Consider the following 24,097-nt stretch of genomic DNA (forward strand, 5'->3'; position numbering starts at 1 on the left):
GGAAGCCTGCACCTCCCTCACCATATCAGTCCATTGACAACTCACCTACACTTTAACCACGGTCATTTTATCCTCCTCCACTCTGCAAAATAAAAGAGTAGGTACTAATTTAGCAGCTGTAAGGTTACTTTACATCCTACAGAGCCAGCTGCCATAGGGTACCTTCACTGGATGCTCACCAGACAATCAAAACATTGGTGGGGTAACCAACACTGTGGCTGATGCAGGAGGTATGAACTGGAGATCTCTGTTACTAAATACATGAGAAAGAATTAAATCTGTGATTTCAATGTAGCTGAGTCTATAACATACACCCTCTGTGAACCACATATTCTTCAGGGGATTAGGGGATCACATGACTGCACTGGGCTTCCTTATATAGAAGACAAAAAACCTGCAGGGCAAGTAGGGAACAGAGTCAAGAAAAAACTGGTCCATCAGGTAAAGGGAAAGAGCTTGGAAATATGTACCAATGAAAGGGCAATATCAAGAAATTGAGGTTACTTCAGAGCCAGTTACAAAAGCTCAGAATAAAGAGTGGCTACATGAGCCTTTAAAAACTAGTAGCAGTTCCAGAAATAAAAGCCAATCTTAAAGTGAGTTGTAAAGGAGACATGAAATCCCCAACATAGTAACAGGTCAGAAAGGTTGTTTCACTGTAGAGCTCTCTAAATACAATACAACAAACAAGCTTGCTAATGCTGAGAGTCACAATAATTTTCTTGTAGTACAGAGTCTGTGTGCAACCGTAGTGCAAACCAGACAGACACAGTGCATCAAGTCACATAATCAGTGTAGAAGGATCAAAACACCTTCCTCAGACATCTTTGATGAAGGTTTCTGACTCTTGAATTACCTGCTATGCTTCAATTTATTATTTTTGATGACAGTATTTTGTTTTCATCCAAACTAATTATGCCCAAATCAATGGTAATGACAGATTTTGCATCAATTATCCCTGTAGATGCTCTCAACTGAAATCATCCTTTTGCATACAGATAATTCCTTTGGCTACCTCCTGTCAGAGCATCGACCCCCGAGTATTTATTTCACTAATTATTTTTTATGCACATCACTGTCATTTGATATAAACTACAGGAATACAAACAGCTTCCCCTTCCTGTGCTGTCCAGAGACATAAGAAGATGGACTCCCTCAGCAGTGAGATGCTGTTCTAATAGTGTGCTCAGAAACTGCACTGAAACTGAGCTGTGTTAACAAAATCTTCCTCAGTCACAGACCCCATACCAGACAAGGTATCCAAGCAGTCATTTGTGGAGTCTTATCAGTACAAGACCAGATTAATTGACAATTTTTTCTGACATTCTGACTCAGAATGTAAAAATCATCTCCAATAGCCCATCTACACTTGAAAATTGTGTTTACTTCTGAGACAAGCAGGATTAGTCTCAGTGACAGATTAATTTGCTTTTTGATACAGAACCAGTGCACTGTGGGATGAACACAAACACTGCAGGCTCCAGAAGATTGCAGGAGAGCATTTCACCTCCAAGTCACTTGTTCAGCTTCCATCTGGAGGTAGGGACAGAAGATTTAATGTATGATGTTCAATGGTCTATGTGAAATGAGTTTTGTTGTTTTGCCTTCACTTCAAGTTAACACTACTGGTGAGGCCAAGGACTGGGTAAGTGCAGTGAACAGTGAACCCTCCCGAGTTTCTTTTCCATAAAAGAAAGTCTGTTCTTGAGCTGGCTGTAATACAGTTGTTCAGTAACAAAACAAAGGATTTCTTGACACTGGGGCTTATTAGCTCATTGCTTGTCACCAGAATTAAAATTGTTTCAAGTGAATGCTGAAGGCAGCATTTATAACTCAAAAGAACCAGTTAAAACTCAGATCTGATTAAGAGATGTATAGGCTGCTCTCCTCTAGAAGTTTCTACTTTTCTTTCTATTTGCAGATATGTTGCTTTCTCTAAAAGAAATATATGCAGTGCCAAAGCCTAGGAGACTGCAGTTTTGGAGTATTTCCAGAAGCACCAGATGAAACACATTGCACCTGGAAAGGTCTGCTGTGGACAAATGGAAATAAGCAATAAGCCATTTTTCCTTTATGTAATCCCACACCACCATAACACTGCCCAGAGGCCTCATTCCCTACCTGATATGCATAATAAGTTACTTTCACTCCTGTGACATAAGACACTTAATGTATTTAAAAGCAAAAGGCTACTCGAGATTTCCCATATTGAAACACTGTTTTAAAGGCCAGAACTTGAGACATTTTGTTTCAGGGAGAAGAGGACTGCTCCCAGGAAAGCTGCTCTGCCGGCCACAGTAAGCTGCAGCAGCAATAAAAGCAGTGCAGACAGTCACTGAGCACAGCTGCGCTGAACACGGTGCTCTGCGGGAAGGGGAGGCACTGGAGGGGGAATGCAGAGACACTGCTGCATCCTCCCAGCCTCAGGGCCTCTTAAACCCACGCTGCAGATACCAATGTCATCCTCAAAGGATCAAGAGCTCCTCTGAGGCTATTCTGGTCACTTTCTCCCACAAAGTGCATCCTTTCAGGATAGCCATACCTTTTCCCTCCAGTCTATGCACATGAGATAGGAGAGGGGAAGAAAAAGGCAACCTTGCACTTTGCCGGCAATGAGTAGAGAAGGCAAGTAATTAATTAATGTGTTTTCCAGATCTCACTATGATGCTTTATAAAATAAAAACAGGTTCTTGAACCAGCTACCCACCCGCAACAATTTATAGCATCTGATTTGGGGGCATTAACCTGTGCACACAAAATGTGTCAGTTCTTATTATTCACTGTAAACATGTCATCAGCATGGAAATATGCTCCGCAAGGCTACTGAGGTTGGTCCTGAAATTGTAAACAGCCCATTAAATAGGAACAGTAAATACTCCAAAGTGCTGTAGATCTTGGTCAGTTAAAAAGCACTAGATAGACTTTAAACCAGAAAAAAAAAATACTTGTCTCCATCTAAATCCCTTTCTTGCAATCCAACCCAATGCTGCACTGCAGGAAATTGAGTGGAAAAAAGCAAGCAGGTAAAACCCACACAAGGACAGAATATACTTCATAGCTGCTGGCTGCTGGAGCAAACACCAACACCAGTATGACAAACACTTCTCTGAAAGAGGGATGAAACAGAGGCAGGGGATGCCTATGAGCACGCATCCTTGTTCAGATCAAAGGTGCATCTGAGCCATCTCAGGCAACAGAAACAAGAACAAGCTGCACGGGTGGTAACTGGTGATGTTGCACCAGAACACAGAACTGTGGAGGAGGCAGAAACAATATGTGGTATTTAGTTTACAGGAATGTTTTTGCTAAGACAAAAACATCTAATGCAGATAGTCTTGCGTAACCTCGTCCCTGGATCAGTGAAGACACTGGACGAGATGGGGACCTGGGTCTTACTACCACAGAGGAAATACCTGAACTGATTTTTGCAGGGCTGGAACTCAGCTGATCCTCACAGCAATTTACATTGCTCTCAAGGATAGAAACCACACACTTCTTTCTTTTCCAAAGACCACAAAAATTCATTTACTCCCCTGATTGTGTTAACCAATATGAAACAAAGTAATTTTTAATAAAGTGTGCCATGGCAGAGAAAAATTGATACAATCACAGAGCTGGTATAATAGGATTTAATTCTGCTTCAGATGTGCTAGTTTTAATAAAAAAGGATTGAGCAAATCTAAAATAAATTACACTGAAAGGTCAGGCTTATTGCTTGTACAGTTATGTTAACTCTTCCACAGACATTTTTACAGACTGTATTTATGAGACCTTTTGATTTTTGGAAGAGGTATAAAATACGTCTGCAATTTTCTAATTATTTGCAGCAATGTTTCTTCTACAAGTGTCATTTCTTGGTACTCCAATATAGATTTATTTAATGGACATCTATAAAAAATGATGAGTTATTTATCAGGTGGTTTTGTTGAATTAGTGAAACCGTAATTCCCAACAGAAACTTAAAACCAACTAGAAAAAAATTGTTAAGGGAATGATGATTTCCATTTGTGTGCCAGTGATACTCATGATTTCTTATTCATTAATCATTCCACCGGCATGTCATTTATTCAGTAGAAAGAAAATCAATTAATTATTTTTATATAGCTAAGGCCCTGATACTGTCAACTACTCAGAACAGCCATGAATTGGAAAGAACTGTAGACACTGAATCTTATTACAAGGCTCTTATTAATATTACAGCAGCACCTAGAGACCCTACCCAAGATCATAGCCCAAATCACTTAGTGCTACCATAACCCAGAGATAAATATACATCCTAAAGTAAATACATGACATAAACAGACCTTAGCAGAAGATAAAACAGCGAATCTGCAGAGAAAGGAGCTTGCTGCAGTCCCAGAAGAGACACAGAACAGTATGGCAGTGTCCCAGCTCAGAGTCCCAGGCTGCCGCTCTCCTACATTGCCTGACACAAATCCTGCAGGCACAACCAGGGACTCCCACAAGCTGCAGTTACACCATTTCGTTCTTACCCAGTTCCTTGTCATAGCCATGGCTGCCCAAGTCCATACTGTATGAGCACAAATGTACTCTGCTGCTTCTCGGTGGTTTTACCCAACTCAGGTGAACATGAGACCTCACACTTGGAAAAAGAACTGTCAGTCCTACATCAATCTTGATATAATATCTAGACATCATAAGCTCAATTCTCTACAGCCACACCAGAGAAATCCTGCTGAATTTGACCAAAGAAATTATTGGAAAGAACAGAAAATCCAAGCCAGTCTTGGTCTCTGTCTCTATCCACAGTTTCAGGGAACCTAGGCACTAGTACTCCAGCAGTGAGCACAAAGTGGGCTGGACTGTGTCACCACATTTAAAAGTAAGATCGTGGGTTCTCTGTGAAGTTCTTCTCAACACTTAAACCAGTAAAGAGTCTCTCCAGCACCAGGAAACTGCACACAACCACCTCTGACAGCAGCAGGATAATAAAGACCTGACACAGCAGCCAAGGACTTTCCTATGGGGTCTGAGGTTTTAAGAGTCACTTCAATTCCAAAACACTGATTTTTATTTCATTCTAATGAAATCAATAGCTACTAGGTGACTAGGAAACTGGAAGAGAGTGTTGTCTTCATTTTTCTATTTGGAGAATACAGCAAAACTTAGAGATACCTCCTCAAATCTGTCTCAACAGCTAAAACATCTAAAACATTAGAGCGTCTTCCAAGGTCTAATACATCACTTCATACACACTTTTCTTTCTGATGTCACTTACTCTGTCAAGATACCTCTATCTATTTCCACCTATATAAGATAGACACAAACTATAGTGTTTATACAAGCCCTGTTACATACAACCTGCAGTTTCTGCTGCTGATTGATATAAATCCTCTCATGTCCCACAGGAATGTGGTCTCCATCTGACAAAACTATCTACTTTGTCTTTTATTTTAATCGGTTTCCTGCCAGCTGGGTTCTGTATCCATTTGATCAAGTGAACTATATCTTCAATCAACTCTTCTTTTTTTTTTTCCTCTCTATTTTTTAAAAGCAACAGCCCAAGACCGTGAAAGCAGTAAAAAAATATTGCATTTTCTCAACTTTTATTACTTATTACTAACTTTTATTACTAATTTTTGATGAGAAAAAACATTTCTATAGCAACCCTTAAACAAAGCCCTCAAAGCCCTTTAAATTAAAAATAATTTATTAATGCAGAGAAACTGGCAATATTGCTGACCTCAGGGTTTTAGGCACCTTTGTTTAACCAAGAGCAACTCAGAAAATCAAGGAACATAATCCACTACCAGAGCCTGAGCAAGGCTGAACACACTCATCCTGCTGCACTAATTACCAAGAAGCCTCCTCTCAGGTCTCCTGCACATGTGGGCAGGCTTGGAGTGACAGCCTTCCCACATTGCTTCATCGGGCCCACACCAGAACATCTAGTTCTGAGCAAGGAATGGCACATCCAAACTACAGGAACAAGTCACAGTGCAATCAATGGTTTCATTTAAATCCAGAAGATAGTACTGATTTGCATGGGGTGTATCAATAGGGTGTTATTAGCTCTGTATTTCTTTTAGTTTCCTCCAGTGAGGAAGACTTTCCACCTACCTCCAGATACACTGAACACTGCAAGGAGCCTTCTGTGCTGAGACGTCAGTTTCTGAAGGGTGATGGGTCTGCCTGTGTACAATATTCATGGATGGGCAACTGGGACCTGGGATCAGACAGCCAACCAATCCTTGCAGCCTAGGCTTCTAAACAAACTTGTAAACCAGGATGCCTGACAGCCAGCATTTTAAGAAAATCCTGCAGCACCCAAGAAATAAATAGACTAACATTACTCTTGTGTTTCTGATTCTGCCTCAGGTTCACCACAAAGTAACTTGCAGTTCAATAAACTTTGACATGTTTTCATGTTATAAAAACAAAGACAAAAGCTTATTGATTCACTTTTTACCTCATACATCCCAAATCAATAATTACATCTATTGATCAATGACAAATTCAAAACTTTAATTTACATTGAGTACCATAACCTAATAAGATGGCAACAACTGAATTTGTTGAAATCGATTTTTGTTTCCAACAGAAAATCTCCAGGTCCATAGCATAATAAGATGCAGTACATGGAGCAGTTAATTACCAGTGAGTATCACAAAAAGCAAAAATTAAATTTCTTTTTGAATACTGAAAGAAAATGCTGGGTCTCCAAGGCTGACACTTAAGAAAAAGAAATTTCTTGTACCTCTTCCACATGTTCAGTCACATAACATTAATCAATCCTTTGTAAAATAAATAAGTAAAAGTATTTCAGAGACATGTGTCTATAGAAGCCATAAATTAATGCTGACGCATTTTGAAAGGGTAGGGGATTTTGGCCTTTTTTAATTATAGCAACATAACTTTAATAGTAAGTCCGTGAAGAAAAGTCCTGCTTTTTGTGGTGCAGACATGCCTGCCTTCAAACAGGCACTGAATGTGCTCTAATACAAAGCCAACACAGACCTTGCTGGCTGGCTCTGAGCATCACATCGAGTGCCACATTAGCTATAGCTATAGTTTAAACTTTGGTAGAGCCCTTAAGTTTAACATAATGCAACTTCTTGATGGGAAGACCCCATCAAATCATCTCCTACATGGCAACTAAACAGCCAGCCACGCAGTTTGTGTGCATGTTTGGAAAGGAATGGCAACTCTGAGGAGACAGCTGGACTACAGCCCTGTCAACACAGAAACAAAGGACTTGCATAGAGCACCTCAGTATTGCCACACCACTGACCTTGTTCACAGCAAATGGAGCTTCTCCATCTTCACATTTCCTCCTTTCAGATCCAACATCATCACCGGAGTCTGAATGGAGCACTGCAGGCAGGAAATGCAGAGAGGAGCAAAGCCCAACCTACAGTGTCTTCACAAGCTGCACTCCACACGAGGCATATGGACAGCGCCAGTGCCTTCCTAAATCCACTCACTCAGGAGCAAGTTACAGTGGCTTTACTTTGAATTTCCATTTAATACCAATAACAATAGATACATTTAGCCATCCATCTCCAGTGAATTACACATAAATTATTACAGATAATTACAGATTTTCCCAGCCCTGCTCTGACCTCTGCCTAATCCAGGTAATTTTTTCCAGGATTCAGCCTTTTTGCTCCCCATTTCAAATGTTGGATAGGTAGCCTGCTGTGAGAGCAGGGTTTGCACAGGGACTGGGCACTGTGCCAAGACACCCTGTCTGTTAGTTTGGACAGCTTTCCAAGGAGTCTCCATATGAAAATATCCATGATGTCCACTGACCCAGCAGGATTTGAAATAAGGCCTAGAAGCAAAGGCTTAGTCCCAACAAAGAGCACATCACATACCTGTGCATCTTCCTGCTGCTGACTTCACCACCCTTCCATCCCAACATCAGTCAGAATTTAAAGTAGGTCATAGTAACAACTGGCAACTTCTTGTCTCTCCTCCATTTTCCACCCTCATGAGCACTATTTAGCAGCACAGCTTAGCATCAGGCTCCAGGATGGTCCAATTAGTGTGTCCAGAGGACAGGCAGACTCTCCACAGCACAGCAAGTGTTTGCAGCCTCCAGCCAGGACACTGTAACCAAAGGCAGTCTCACATGGACCACGGAGCTGAAGGGAGCATCAGACAAACCACAGCTCCCTTTGTGCCAGGGTACAGGACACTGAGTGAAAATAACAATCCACATTTGTGTAATCATACAGGGCACTTAAGGCTTCCAAGCTAATAAATGATCTTGTTCAGCTTAAGGACCAGGCACAAGTGTCACCTCCCAACAGACAGGGACAGACGACTTTTCCTGCCACCCAGAGCAGAAATTCAGCAAGCACAAAGCCACGTCAGGTTGAGGTTTTTTGAGAGGAACTGACTGAAGGCAAGGGGAGGTGGGGCAGAGTAGGTAGGGAACACACAAGTGCTTGCACGAATACCTAGGCTAAAAGGGCCCCTGTAGCATCAGGGCTCCTGAAGTCAGCATCATCCCACACCTTCACCCAGGTTACACTCCCAGCTAAAACACCCTTTAAGTCAATTAAAACAACAATAACAAAAAAAATCCTGACCAACAGCCCTCCATGAACAAAGACATGAAAATTAGGGCATCTAGAAAACTGGGTCAATTTACGAAAATACAAGTGCTACAGTTTTAAGGAAACAGAAGTAACAAAAGCCTTACTGGACTCTGAACTCTCAATGTAAAGTCATCTCTCGAGTAATATCCACCTGTTAAGCTAAAAAAAGAAAACACATAACAAATGCCAATTACCAAGTTGATGGGTGGTATTTAATATTTTGTGGCCTTCAGCACTGTCTACGTAATTAACAACTGAGAATATAAATGAAGATGACTTTTCAGTCTGTCCTCTTACAGCAAGAGACTGCCAGGAATCTGTCTACAGCCTGACCTTCCCCAAGACAGACTGCATGAGAACGATCATCCTGTGTCAACACCAAACCTCACAGCCACTGAGTAGCTCTGCAGACAGGATCACTGTTCCCATCCAGAAGTTCTGTTGTACGAACAGAGTATCTCCTTCAGGAGGGTTGGCAGGTACTGCTTCTAAGAAAATCTTGGAAACAATAGACTTTGTTCTCGTAAACAGTCCATGAGAATATGCAAGAAGTAGAAACTAGTTATGAAATCCTGCTCAGTCTGACAGGAAGCAAAGCTATCTGGAAGAACTATAGCTCTTGTAATGAACCCAAAAGTTGCTTTGGCTGCTACTGAGGACCAGGTAAGCTAGTACCACATGTGTTTTCCCAGCTCTTTTCCCAGCTCCTCCATCCTGGCCTAGGTGCCTCACCTGAAAAAGAGTGAGGTCTATCAAAAGTTCACTGTGGAGCAGACAGAACTGATACCAACCAACACCAGAGAAACTGGTCCTTCAGTCTGTCTTTTTTTTCCAGGTTATCCTGAGGGAAAAAAAGGTAGGAAACTAAGCATTCATTTAGGGCATGCACCTCTCCAAGTACAGTATCTTCCAAAGCTACTAGTGATCAGCTATAACAACAAAATTCATGGTTCCTACCATTGTGTCAGCTGGACTTAAGCTTCAAAGTATTTCATTTTAGGAACACACCAGAGGTATGAAATAAAAGGGAACCAGCAATACATTTTAATATAGGATCAACATACATTGTGTAACACTGTACTATGAGACAACACAAGCAAGGTTGTCACAAAAACATAGACACTACTAGTATAGTTTTAGATTACAAGAAACTGTAACTTCAAAGCAGATGTGGAACAGTCACACACTCCCCTTACATTCAGCCACCATGGCCTGAAGGTTATGGGAGACACAACAGCAATTAAACCAAATCAAACTATCTTGAAAGTATCCAAGTAACAGACCCCTGTATACCACAATGATCAGAAGACATCAGACTCATATTAACTTTTATTTTCCTGTATGTATAAGAAACAAATTCCAGATTGAAAAAGTTCTGAAGTTATCTTGAACAACACAACACTGACATACCTTTGAGGCAGCAAATATTACTCCTTTTCTCATGAAAGGATGGATACCATGTAAATGCAATTAAAGAGTACATGACATTTCAAAATATGCAAACTAAGTTCAACTTTAAGTCTTTCAGAAAAAAAAACATATCAAACATTAGAACTATGAGCCACAAACGCATTTACATACATGCTTGAAGCTAAATGTGTGGACCAGATAAAACTAAGTAAAATGTAACAACTGTCAACCTCTCTTTAGTCAGATCAGAACTACAGCTGGTGATCAATCCCTTCCAGCATCACAAGTGCCAATGTGTACATCAACCTCATCATTTTGCATTCATATAAACTGGCATTGACTGCAAAATTCCATCTTTTTTCAACCTGTAACGTTTTGGCATTTATTTTTCATCAAAGTATTTAATCCCCCTACTGAACATGGGCAGGAGGCATGTACAGAGAGTGCTTGTAACACAGCAGCACACAGCAGGAACTGCACAAAAAGTTACTTCCATTGATGCCAAACTGATTTTTGCTGTTATATATCCTTCATATAGCTGCAAAGCTACAAATATATATATGAAGACTATATAAAAGCAAAAATCAGTTCAGCATCACTATCAGGCACTTAGAAAGATTCTGATTAATTTCTGTTACTGTACTCCTTGCTCATCATCTCAGAGTGATAGCTGCTTCTATTTTAAACCCTAACCAGCATTAGCACTAAATCAAACAAGCAATGCTGATCTACAAGAAAAAAAAATTCTTACTTAATGTTTTAGCACAGTAACACCACTTATGCAAACCAGCATCTAAAGATGATCTAACATTACCAGCATGAACAAAGTTCTTTTCTTCTCTGTGTCATTGTAACAAACTGAAATACAATGAAGGTGGTTAGCAGAATTATTTTTTTGGTGTCATCACTAATATAACTCAAAAATAAAAGGACTAATAGCTTGAAATGATGAATATGTGAAAAGGAAACCACCGCAATTGCTGTGACCTCTCCCAGGATGTTATGTGCACTGCCTGACTTTCTTCAAGCCTGATGTTTGCACAATCAAATTTTACTTGTCCATTGAAAAAGAATTAAACTAATTTTCAAAATGTTTTATCTTGAAGCATTTTTGAAAACTCTAAAATTGCCTAAAGGCCCAAACTTTTCAGAAGTTTTCTATCACATAACGTTCAGCACTTAGAATTTCTTACAAACAGTATTCCTCGCCTAAGAAAATAGCAGTTAAAAGTAGGAAGATTCTTTCATTTCTGTCAACTAATTCTGAGTCACAAAAGCATGTAATTTAAGATACTGCTAGGCACACACTGTGTGGATATATGCAACTGGAAGAATGAAAAAGGGAAAAGAAAGATCAATTTTCCTTTAATCCTGACCAGCAACTGTTAGCAATTTTCCTTAGTTATCACTGTAGGACATGATGGATGGGAAGGATCAATCCACTAGGAATTGGTTTACAGTGTCCAAATGCTCTCAAGGACTGTTCAACAGCACATTCAGTTTAACTAGGGACTACAGACTCCAAGAGGTAACTGATAGTTCCTGGGAGAATCTATCATTCTTCAGAGAAGCTGTCTGATCAATAGATAATACCTGAAAGAACAATTGCATGATCTTTTGCTATATATTTGTGTATCATGTCATTGAGAAGGATGAACATTAACTCAAGTGGTTAACTAAAGAAATCTGCATAAAACATGTTGAGATATTACCATTTTAAAATTTCCCATACACTTTGCAAGACAGAAACTGGATACACAAAAACATGCAAGTCAAACAAAGCTAATCTACAATAAACAAAACCAGAATACACTTATTTCAAGACTTAAAACACTAAAATATTCATCCAATGCTAAAATAGGAGCAATAGAATAAGCTCTAGTCCTAGCCATGTAATTCCATAAACATTTCAATTAGCTCTTTCAGCCTTTTTTTCCTATTTCTTTTAAATTGTTCTTATCGTTTCAGGCCATAAAGTTAGTGAGTGGCACATGAGACAAAATGCAAATGTAAATAAGGCATCTTCCTCTCTCTATTAATAGCAATGCTCGAGGGATTTGTGGTTATATATGCACGTAGCTGCACAGCCTTTTTCCATAACTACATGGGATGTCCTCCCAAGGATAATGCGGGATGTTAACTGCTCCAATACCAGAACCACATTCTAAGGAGACATTTTTCTTTCCTGAGCACACCTATCCCACCAGGGTTGCACACTCATTTAAAAGCATGCACTGACTCCTATGACCAGTCTCCTGCCTGGAAGCTGTGCCCCATCACTACCAGATGTACCTCTCAACTCATCAGACGAAGTTTGACAGACGAATACCAAGTCTTACAAATATCAGCCCAGTTAAATAATGAACATCGTCCCTGGACAAAAGCTACATTCCAAAATACAGAATCTTTTGAATTATCTTTTGAAATGCTCAACCAGTCATGACACCTGTTTTGCCCCAAACCTTTAACAGACACTATGAAAGAAATCCGGGAATTCCTCAAACTTAGAGATACTAATCCCAGAAAACTTCAAAGACATACCAATACATTTTAAATGACATAGAAGAATATGGGCAGAGCTCAAGAACTTTATTTTATAAAGTCCTATATTTTACAAACATAGAAGAAGGTAGCCAATGCAAAGCACAAAATACAAAGAGTAAAGAGGTTTCTTTATCTCAAAACACCTCAAACCACTGAAGGAAGCAAACTGCACTAGAAGAAGTTTACAAGTAGTCTTCAAGGGAAGTACCATGTAAAGCACACTGCATTAATCTAGACATTATGAGGGCATGTCTCACTGTAGCAAGGTCTGTACTAAACATCAGATCAGAGACAGAACATTAAAGCAACACATCAGATGTCACAGTCACTGTTCTACTGATCTGGGAAAGGCAGAGACTCCAAAGTGAGCAGGAACTGTGAACCTGCTTAATAAAGCCATTCTTGCAAAGTCAAAAAATCATACATCCAACACTTTCATCCCTTCATTAAAACAGAAATACTAAAAAGGAGCACTCCATAACATATCCCCATTGCTTCTGACTGATATGTGGAATAAAAAGGAAAAGGTAAAAGAAGAACTTTAGCAGAGATAATTAGAGCAACAAAGATCTTTCAGCGTTAAGGCAGTAGAGCTGAGGAGCCTACCAACCAGAAAGAGAATTATTTTGTTTGCTACTTAAACAGCCAGAAACTGTGAGCTGACTTCCTTTTATGAGGCATAAAAAAGTTTTCATCTAAGGCCATTCTGAAAAACACCTCACCCTGTGTTTATGTAGCCCAGCAGAAATCACTGATAAAGAAAAACAAACAGTGTTTGTATTTGCTGGGGGGGGGTTCCTTCTGAACATTTCAGAGAATACGTCCATTTAATGCACAGAACAAATAAGGATGTCAGTCTAATTAGATTTTGTTCTGTCATGCTCCTGATCCTATCTAAGTACCCCTCTGAAAAAAATCTGACTGATGATGAAGGCACAATTAGACAAACCTTAACATTCTCTCTAAATGTAGCTATGCAAAAAATGAGAGGGTAGGGAAAACAAAGGTGAAGTATATTTCTCTTCAAATAATTAAGTCAGTTTATTTTCCAACAGCCATATAAATTTAAAATATGAAACAACAATAATACAGCTATAGAATCTAGGTTTTCTTTCAAAGCAGCAGCATATAAAACATATAAAACCAAGGACTGAGTGAATTTTGCCAAAGACATGAAACTCACAAAATACAGTACCCAAAAATACTGGAATGCATAAGATATAAAGCTACACATTTTAGGTAAAGAAAGGCATTGTAAAGGATACAAAATTTGCGAAATTAAAGCATGGAACTTGGGGAAGAGTACCATGAATATAAAGAAATTGGCAATTAATACACATAGATGGAGTGAAGAAAGTGGCAGTTTAATATTTAGTGCTCAGTTTTCAGGTTCACGACTTCACTTTCTTAGCATCTTTTTTTCCAGAGTTCTCAGTAGCCAAATCCGCTTTTCTCTTCTGTGACTAAAGTGAAAAAAAGTATAAATTTAACAAGATGGTGGCATTATAAGAAAAATATACGTAAATAACTATTCAAAAGGGAATGTATGACCCCAATGCATTCTGGATTTAAGTTCATCTTCGTAGGACATAATGGAAAGGCAAACATTAATCCCTGATGTACACCCTTAATTTTCCTACCCTTTTATATCCTTAAAATCATTACATGGTCTCAGTGGTGCAGGCACCACATATATCATGAACTGGGTGAAAAGACCAGGACCTTGACTTACACACAATTCTGTTCTAAAGATGACAACCCTTCAAAATAAAAGAAGCACTTCCATTTCTTCTTCCAGCAACTACTATGTAGGGCAGGAAAAAAAAACTCAGAGAAGAAATTGAAGCAACATGCGATGTACATAAGTAGGCAGAAAATAGGCAGTGCAACTTTCTAAAAAGTGTCTTCCTCTGCTACTTAAACAAGACTTCTCAAAAAAAAAAAAAAAAAGAAAAAAAAGAAAAAAAAAGGAAGCCCCCCAAACACTATGCATTGGGAATACCTACCTGAGCAAATCTAGGAGAGCTGTGAATAAACAAATATTTCAGTTTAATCTCTCACCTCATGGTTTCTACATGGTTTCTTAACACAATCAGTGCCTACAATCATCTTTTACATTTTCTAAAAAAATACATAATTGAATTCTACCCCACTGGAAGTAAAGTAAGTGCTGCTAAACATACTGCTGTAACTTTTGCTCCTCTTTTCTTCTTTTCAGCTCTTTCCTTTTCCTCAATTTCCATATTTTCTTTTTCTATTAATGATATGAGAGTATTGCAGCGTCTCTGAAACTCCTAAGGAAAGAGAACACATCAAATTCTTAAGTAAATTATACAACTTCTCTTGCTTACGTAAGTATGTTAAATTTTTTTTAATTTCAAAGCACATTTTCCTAAAATATTCAAAAATACTAATCATTAGCTTAGTTACTATTATCTGTCTTTCCCTCAGTGTAACCTTTAGAAGCAGAAAAGTATTTACTGTCCTCTTGAAAAGGAGTTTTCAGGATTATCTTCTAAAGTGATATCCCAAAGACTGATGTGATCTTTCATCTTGGTTAATGAAGCAAATTACAGCCTGCCAGCATTGTATGCCAGATTTCAGGAAAGAAGTCTTAAGTAGATCTTTAAAGCAGAGAGAAAAGGAAGCAAAGCTATCTTAAGCAATACTTTTCTGTATATATTCTTATATATATATTATATATAAAAAATTATATATTGTATAGAATATATAATTTCTTTTATATATTATATATATATATTCTGTATATAGGCAAACAGACTAGGGCGGGTTTTTTTTGTGAAAAGACACAGAGCTGCAAATAGGCCAAAAATCTATTTAGTCCTAAATTGTGAACTCATTGCTGTATTTTTATTCAAAGAGGACCCAAGAGATAGTAGGTCCTAAATGCTCTTAGCATCAAGACTTGCAAGCCATCTGAAAGCCATCAGGCTGTTTACACATTAAAAAGTATTTCTAATACAACTCAAAATATCTGCATTGCAGTTACTAATGGCTGGCTTGCTTAACAGAACTCACTTGACTTGGATAGTTTCTTGTACCACATTTAAAAGAAAGATCTCTTACAACTAAGATCTCTAACACTGCCTATTTTTATTATCATTATTCAATATATTCTACATATTTTTGAGAACATGATTCCATGGGCTTTTCTTTCCAACTCAAAGCAGGAAGCTGAGGAAAAAAAAAAGCCCAAAACATATGCCTCATCTCTGCTAAACTCAGTGAAGCCATTTTTGAAACATAGGCTATCCTAGAATTACCTAGTACCATGTATCTTAACTGACAATGGGTCCATTTGCAATGAAGTGAACAGGTGACCTTTCTGCCCAGAAATTAGTCTATATTTTCTCAGCATCTGTAAACTGGGTATTGCCTCAGCTATCATGGTCCATCATGGCAACAGATAAGATGGCCTCTCTGCTTTCCTGACCCTGAACCTTCAGGAACAGATAGGAACGTGACTCATCTTTGAGACATTCAAACCCTCAAGTTTAACCACATTCTTTAAATTCTACAGTTTCCACAGATTACTCTACAAAGGATGCTCCATGGTCTTGGGCAAAAACTGTGTAGTTCAGAATGGACATAGAGAATCCTACCACCACTTGAATTCTTTTTATCAGGCACACAGACAAAAAAATCTTCAGGACGTTTTTCTTTACAACCCCCTTCCAGAAACGTTCCAGTGTCATGCTTATAGCTCCACCAACACAGTACTGTAATAAGTCACTTTTATCACATCCCTGTAGCAACAACACCCTCCAGTAAAGGTTAAGCCATGAATTAGAGTGCCATGCTTGTGCTTTGGTATGTGACAATCCTTCTGGAGCCAAAATACTCTCACTTCAATAAATAAACTCCTTCAGTTTCCATCCAAACAACAACTTTTAGATAAAAAAACAACAACTCTGAACTTGAGTTCAAGCCATCCCAACATATATTGCAACCCCAAACACAGAACAAAAGAGAGCTTCTGTCCCAAAAACCTACATTCTACAGATAAACAGACATGAAAAAAGACCAAAATAGAACAAGGATTGTCAATACGACAGAAGTATTTTACATCATTTAAATTTGTGCATATTGCACTCAGACTTAGGAGCTGAGGTAAAGAGTGATGACAAGCTGCTTCATCATCACAATCTGGATTTTCTTCTAGCATATGAGAAATGGGATTGTGTTAAAACAAGAAAGGACTAAGAAATAACCTTGATCCACTTGCCTACGGCACTCAGAAAGATCCTTCTTTTTTCTGGGAACAAATGCTTGCATAAATACATACATTTACAAAGTGTTCAGGTTCATGGTTAGTCTTTCCAGATGGGCTACTGCTCCAAAGCATCTGCTGTGGACAGAGGATGGACTCAAGAAAAATTTTCTCTGGAGAATCACAGAATCAGTTGACAGTAAGACATGACATGCACACAGGTTTCTTGTACACCTACCATGAAAAGGAATCTGAGTGACAAATCCTGCACTAAGCTACTGAAATTTCAATATGGACTACTGCATTCCATTTTAGTACTACAAAAATACACTTATTTAAAATGCCTTGCACTTTCAGAGATGAGTTTTTATTCTGTGTGGTCTGATACTTTTCTCTTTTGGAGCTATAAAGACTTGGATTGCAATAAATAAGATGGGAGCACTGAACCATTGCCTTCCGCATGGCTGGAGGCAGAGATGCTGACTTGGGAGCAAATGCAGCCCTCAACTCTGTCCACAGGCCTGGCTATTCCTGCATTTACTAAAGGGAAATTTGTCTTATGTTGGGAAGTTTTGCAGAAAGCAAAAGGAAAATATGCATAATTTATGACTTGAGAGAACAGATACATGCTTCACTACTGGCATGATATTTTACATTCTTCCCGCATGGACAGAAAAAAAAAAAAAAAACAAAAAACACCTGTGCTCAATTTTGCTTAAAAAAGCAAAAAAAGAAAAATTACAAACTTAGGCACAAATCTTTAAGAACTTACATTTTGGGTAAACCATTTGATTTTGAAATAATTAAATGAAGCAGAAGAATTGGTTTTTCAACGAGAAATTTTCAGGAGAACAAATGGAAATAATGGAAGATAAATTAGTTATTTATATGGAATTCAAGAGACATCTAGTGGTTAGAACACAAAGCTTTCTCTAAGAGCCTCCTAAGCCCTTTTCAGAATTATGCTGCCCTTTTTATCTTGTAAGAGTTTAAACGATCACTTGTGAATTTCAGCATTTTAGGAAGCCACCTCCACTTTCACTGAACTTATTTATTCCTCTATAAATATTGGTATCTATACTTCTCTCATTATTATTATCATGTGATTTTCCAGCACATTTCTTTACAAAAAAAAAAAAAAAAAAAAAAAAAAAAAAAAAAAAATAAAAAATAAAAAATAAAAAATAAAAAATAAAAAAAAAAATATCACTGAACTAGTGCAAAATGGACCTGTAGAAATTAAGACCTCCACAAATGTCAGGATATACAACTATATCAGCTATATTACTAAACCACACAGAGCATGATAATTTAGAACATTTCAGAAAATTAAATGCACATTGAAAGTGAACCATTGTTTTAAGTTTGTATTTCCATAATATTCTTTTTCAACCATGTAGTAGCAGAAAACGTAAAATTATTAATGGATAGAATTTTAAAAGAAAACCTAAGCCAAAAGATTCACTATATTCCCAGTGTCTCAGTTTCATCATTACGACACAGAGAAACGTATTTCTATACTTGAGCAAATGATTTCTATCCCCTTTAAAAAAAGTACACTGAACATAAGGATCTGCAAGACTTAAACTGAGTATTTAACTCTACCCCTGACAACTATATATGAACTAATATTAAACGCTGAGCTACATTTTTAATTTCCAGTACCCATTTCTAAGATTTATTTAAATGGATTCCTGCATAGACAACTTAAAAGAAACTTCTTAGTGTACTAAATATTGCAGACTTCTCTCTTTATGGACGTAATTTTAAAATCCAGTATTTCTTCAAACAGACATTTTAGTAAGAAACACTTGCAATTCTTTTAAAGTAAGGGCTAACTGCTGCACTATCCACAAACACTTCAATTGCTGAAATATCAAGTAAAAAGTGTATTGCATAATTATAAGTAGTACTGGAAAAAGCAAATATACCTATCTGTTCAAACACACATTTTAAATATTTTATCCTATTTTTTATTTATTCTTAGTACAGTACTCAGAACTCTGAAAGAACATTCTTTCAGATAAACAAATCCTGAAGTCAGGCAATGAAGACAAATAACAAGTAGAAAGAACTGAACAAAAATTTTGGGGCAGATCCAATAGCTTTTTATCATTGAAAGAGTCCTATATTCTGATGTTGGTATCTACATACCTTAATATTTGCAACTACCAAAGCCTCTGTTACTGTTATCAATTCCTGCTTAATGACTGAATTAAAAATTAATGGCTCTGCTCTAAAATTCTGAGTACTAGTCTACTTGCTATTAACCTTGTATTATATTCTCTACATACAAACAAAATTTTCAATCATGTATACCTGAAGAAATTTAAGCACTTGCATCGGATAATCCACATTCACAACTACAACGCGCATTTTAAACCTATTGCTTCAATGGGTAATTTCTATGTAAATCACTAACTTTCCTCAAGCTGTTAGAAATTAAATACTGTATTAGAAAAGCTGCTCCCTTCTCCAAGCCTATTATTCAGATGTTTTTGGTCTTTAATATTATCCAACAACCTTAAAAAAGTCGTATTTTAAGAGATGTTGTTTGGTAAAACACTCAGTTTGCACTGAAAGTAACAAGGATATTTGTAAATCTAGTCTGCATTAATCCCTTTCGGTAACATGGGACTTCAGTTTGGCAGGTTTTCTCATCTTTTTGTTTCAGTTTTATTGTGTTTTTTCTGTACTAAGGCAAAAGGTTACTTAAAAAAAAATAGAAATTAAAATAAACCCCAAAGTTATTCTTACAGCATTAGTTTCCTAAACAAATTTTATGTGGTGGTGCTTAAAAAAAAAAGAACGATACCTCATGTCATGCTCTAGTCCCTTAAGTGGTACCTACCATCGCAGTTCTGGACTTGATAAACCAGTCGAACCTGAACTGAGGAGCATTGCGCACACACTGCCTCAGCTCCTCATACACGTTCTCCTTGTCAAAGCCCATTTTGTGTAACATACAGATCAAAAATCTGTCTTCTTCTTCCGTGTAATTTTTCCCTTTGTTTGTTCCATACTGAATACGCAGCTGATGAAAAGGTGCTTTGTACCTTGCAATCTGAATGCAAAACCAAAATAAGGACTAATAAACATACAATGCTACAGGAATTATTACATGATACTGTAGATCACTGCTAGATGGTGTACTACCCAAGCTGCATAAAAAGACAGAACTCTCATCTCAAATTATTCCTTTTCTGAAGGAAATTTTGGAAGAAGTCAAATGCAGAAAACAAAAAACCTGGAATAATTACTTTGGCATCAAGAGCTTTCTTGATACTGATCCTCCGTTGAATTCTTGCCTCTCCTCGTTCAATTTGAGCCATAATCCTCTCAATGTCCTGTAGTTCATTACAACGTTCCCAGAAAACAGCTAAAAAACCAAAACAAAATTGCTGAATAGAATCTTTTCCTCTGCTCTTACAATTTTACTGTTAAGATACTCTGGCAAAAAAAAAGAATTTAGCTTGTGGGTCCATTAAATCTTGAACAGTGAGCTAATGCTCTTCAGCCTACTATGCTAGCCAAAAAAAAAAAGCTAGCACTGTCTCTTTATTCAGTATCTTTAAGAGTTCACTGTAAGTAAAGGCTTAGTAAAAATTCCAACAAAATTTACATCCAACATAATTAATTGCAAAATAAATTCAACACTTTGAAGGGAACTCTTGTGGAGCTCTTCCTTTTTAACCACAGGAAGAACATTGCAAAGTTGATTTTATTAAAGTGTTTAGTAAAATTACATCCAAGGGTGAAAGAGGAAGAAATCTCAAAAGCACTGTATAAATACAAAGGACAAAGATACAGTATACTAGGTAAGATAGCAGAGATACAGCATAAAGAATCACTATAAGGCAGATTCACAATTTCAGAAGTCCACGTTGCCAGTGAGAATTAGCTATGTCGAATTCTAAATCTTGACTAAGGAGGGCTAAAGGCAGCTGGAGGTGTTAGTTATCAACCTCTGCAAAATCAACCTTTTAAATATAATTAAGTCTACTAAAAAAAAGAAAATTGCATACTTTAGCAAAAAAAAAAAAAAAATCTTAAATGCATCCAAATTCTCTACCTTGCAATTTTAAAAGAGCATGTAGCAAAAAATCATGGTAATATTCTGGTATTAGAAAATAAGCACATTTCAAAATATCACAAACCTGAGTACTCAATGACCTCCTCAGGTGACTTTCCTTCCACCTCACGGGCAATATTGTCTATATCATCACGACCATATTTCTCATTAGCTTTAATAAACTGGTTAAAATCTCTTTTATTCCAGTTTGTAAAACCCTGTAAGCACCAAGAGATCAAAAAGGCATTATCAGGTCGAAGGGAAGCATTTTCCAAAATTTTGATTTATGTATGTACCATTTGCCCCTCTGTAAAACCACATAATTACAGTGGCTAATGGTCTTTCAGAATTTCCACGGACTTGCATTATCCAGGGCTTATTACTGAATCACTGGAAGTCTAAAGAGTTATTTTTGGGCATGACTTCACGTGCATTAGTAAGAGCTTTTATCCTTTCTTTTAAAAGTTTTTGTGGTATTTTTCCAAAGAAACAAGCTCAGTGACAGTTGCATTTCTGCAGACACAAGCACCACACTTCAGAGGACTACAAGGTGTAGCAATGCAAGTGTCATCACAAGTTCTTAGAGCAGTGCAAGTATCTAAAGCAAGAGCTCCTACTTCAGACATTTACAAACCTGGAACCAAACAAACAGCTGGATGAAAGCACAAGCATGTCAAGAAAAGATCTCTAGTCCAAAAAGATGCAATCAAATGGAAACTCCAAAGCACTGTCAAACAGAGAATTTGTTATGTACCAAAGAAATCAATCCAAAACTGAACAAGCGAGATGCAATGCACAAAAAAATCATCCAAGAAAGAGATATTACAATTTAAAGACAGGGAAAGCAGAAAATGCCAAGAACAAACAAGACAATCACATGCCTGGGCAATAATCTGTATTGCATTGAGTTTCTTTCATCACAGAAATGTATTTATAAGGAACTTTGTCAGTTCTCCAGCTGAATAAGCTCACTCCACAATTAGCATGTTCAGAGTGAGTCTAACATACACAACTATTTCTTTTTAATCATCAATAGCAGTACTGACATGCCTATCAGCACCAGCTTAAATATTGCCTCTGCTATACAGAGGTGAAATTAATAGTGAAATTGTGACCTTGCAATTTTCTTCCAAGGTACACTATCCACAATTCTTTTACTGAAAATTTTCTGAATCAAAAGATCCTGTTAACTTTACACCTTTCTCCTTCACAATCAGCTTTTAATAAGCCCACTCAGGAGGGTAATCAGCCAAAAGGTCAAGAAAGTAGTCAGTGACAGAAATTCAGTCCCAGTATAAAAATAATATGCCTAACAACTTGACTGGGACAAAATTAATGGATGTGACATGCCTTAAACACCTGCATAAACGCCATGTATGTTGACACAGGCTTGTCCTGATTCAAATCCTTTCTGATTTAAAAAACCCACAAACTTTATGCATGTACAAGAAACCCACTCATTGGATTTCTGCATGTATTGCTGGGTAGTTCATCTAGTATACAAGCTGTTGCCTCAGATATTTCAAGGAGTTTCAAGGAAACAGTAGATGATTAAGATGTAAACTTGTTCAAGGACAGGAAAGGTCCCTCAAAGCAAAACCAATCAAAATCATTGCATGTTCTGTACTTTCTTCTTTCAATAACGTCAGCATAGCTTTCCTGTGTGTATTTACCACCACTTATATTCCATACTAGCAAAAACATATGAAATACTTCAGCTGATTTTATATTACCTGTGTTAGAAGCTTTTCTTTCTCTTCACTTTCCTCACTATTCAGAGGCATAGACTCATCTATCTTCTTCTGTTCCTCTTTTTGTACCTGAGCTGCATTTGGAAGGTCAGGATTCCTGGGGACCTAAAATCAGGGGTATCAAAAAGCAGTAGTGCAGCAATGTTATTTCAAAGACTGCATTTTAAAAGCACTAGTTTGTGTAAGTTACCAAATGTGCTCTACCTAGATTCAGATCTTATTGCTTAAATTCCTCCTCCCAAAAATAGGACTGGATTTAATTTCGAAGTTCATTATGCCCTGAACCCACCTCTCCTGCACACAATGACTTTGGGATATTTTGAGAGGCAGAGCTGTCACAGGTCACTAATTTCAGTGGTACTTCTCACTAGCAAAGGACCTGCTTTCCTACATCCATTAGTTTAGAATGTTTTATAACTAGAGTGAAACACTAAGTTCTGCCAGGTTTACTGTAAAGCCACGCACACTGCCAAAGTAAGTACCAGACACACCACACGATGTAGACAAGAACAAGCAACATTTTATCTGTCCCTCTCCACACTGACCAATTTAGTATTTGTGACCTTTAAACCATACTCCAATTCCACTGCACACAATAGCAAACAAGTCAGAAACCAGTATGCAGTAAAGGTTTAGCAGACCTTACTTATTCCTGCAGCAAAAGGCAGTGGAAGATACAAACTGTTAAGCCGGTTTTAATATGTAAGAAATCTTCTTGACTTTACTGGTTTAAATTAAGACTGACACATAAAGCCTGGTCTCTGCCTATTGTTTATGGCAGTTTCCACTTTTAATAATAAACTCTCTTCAGATTGGAAGTTATACTTCCATTTCAAAGCCAAACAAATTTAATTATATTTATCACTTTCACTACCAGTAAACAGTCATATTAACCTTTTAAGATAATAACCACCATGTTCAACCTTTCCAGGCTGACAGGTTTCCATAACAGGTCTGAAACACCTCTTTTTACATGCATATTGTCAACATTAGCAATTCTCTCATCCTTTTTTGTTGGAACATTAATTAAATAAATTCTTTTCTTAACTAACTGCATATTTATCTTAATTCTATCCTGATAACCCCATGAAATTCTTTTGGCTGCAAACAAGATTCTAAAAAACCTTCTGCTTTTTCTTAAAAATACATTTTGCTAATATTTGTTCTATTCTCTGGTAGCAGCAATTTTCTATCTGTTGCTTTGTATGACACTTTTATGTTCTCCAACACATTTTATAGGTGATTTTTTTTTCTTGCAGCAACCTGTCATGAAACCCAAGGCTTTTTAAAGTAAGTTACAGACATGTCTGGCTGGAAGTACAGAATCCATTTGGTTTACTCAATCAATACTGATCCAAGTAAGGATAACCAACATTAAAACAGAATCTGTTCACTGCTTGTCCAGTAATGTCAGCATGGAAAAGGCACAGTAGAAAGAAAAAATAAAAGGAAAAGAGAGAAGTCTGTTGTCTGGTTTCCTTTTCATAGTAGTAATGCATTCAGACTTCTCCACACCTTTAAA

General features: G+C 37.5%; 1 protein-coding gene across 1 annotated transcript in view; it reads right to left on the reverse strand.

Annotated features, from left to right (window-relative positions):
* Window positions 1-12,545: 12,545 nt before the first annotated feature.
* SMARCA1 (SNF2 related chromatin remodeling ATPase 1) overlaps window positions 12,546-24,097 on the reverse strand; it is a 32,131-nt gene continuing 20,579 nt past the window's right edge. The window contains exons 19-24 of the mRNA XM_014886533.2: window positions 22,558-22,680; window positions 20,910-21,042; window positions 20,013-20,131; window positions 19,604-19,816; window positions 14,705-14,815; window positions 12,546-13,984 (exon numbers count right to left, since the gene is read on the reverse strand). Of these exons, the coding sequence (XP_014742019.2) occupies window positions 13,913-13,984; window positions 14,705-14,815; window positions 19,604-19,816; window positions 20,013-20,131; window positions 20,910-21,042; window positions 22,558-22,680 (771 nt within the window). The 3' untranslated portion in view covers window positions 12,546-13,912. The remainder of the gene's footprint in view (window positions 13,985-14,704; window positions 14,816-19,603; window positions 19,817-20,012; window positions 20,132-20,909; window positions 21,043-22,557; window positions 22,681-24,097) is intronic.

The sequence above is a fragment of the Sturnus vulgaris genome, chromosome 14 (genome assembly GCF_052056855.1).
Source record: "Sturnus vulgaris isolate bStuVul1 chromosome 14, bStuVul1.hap1, whole genome shotgun sequence".
In the NCBI taxonomy this organism is placed as follows: domain Eukaryota; kingdom Metazoa; phylum Chordata; class Aves; order Passeriformes; family Sturnidae; genus Sturnus; species Sturnus vulgaris.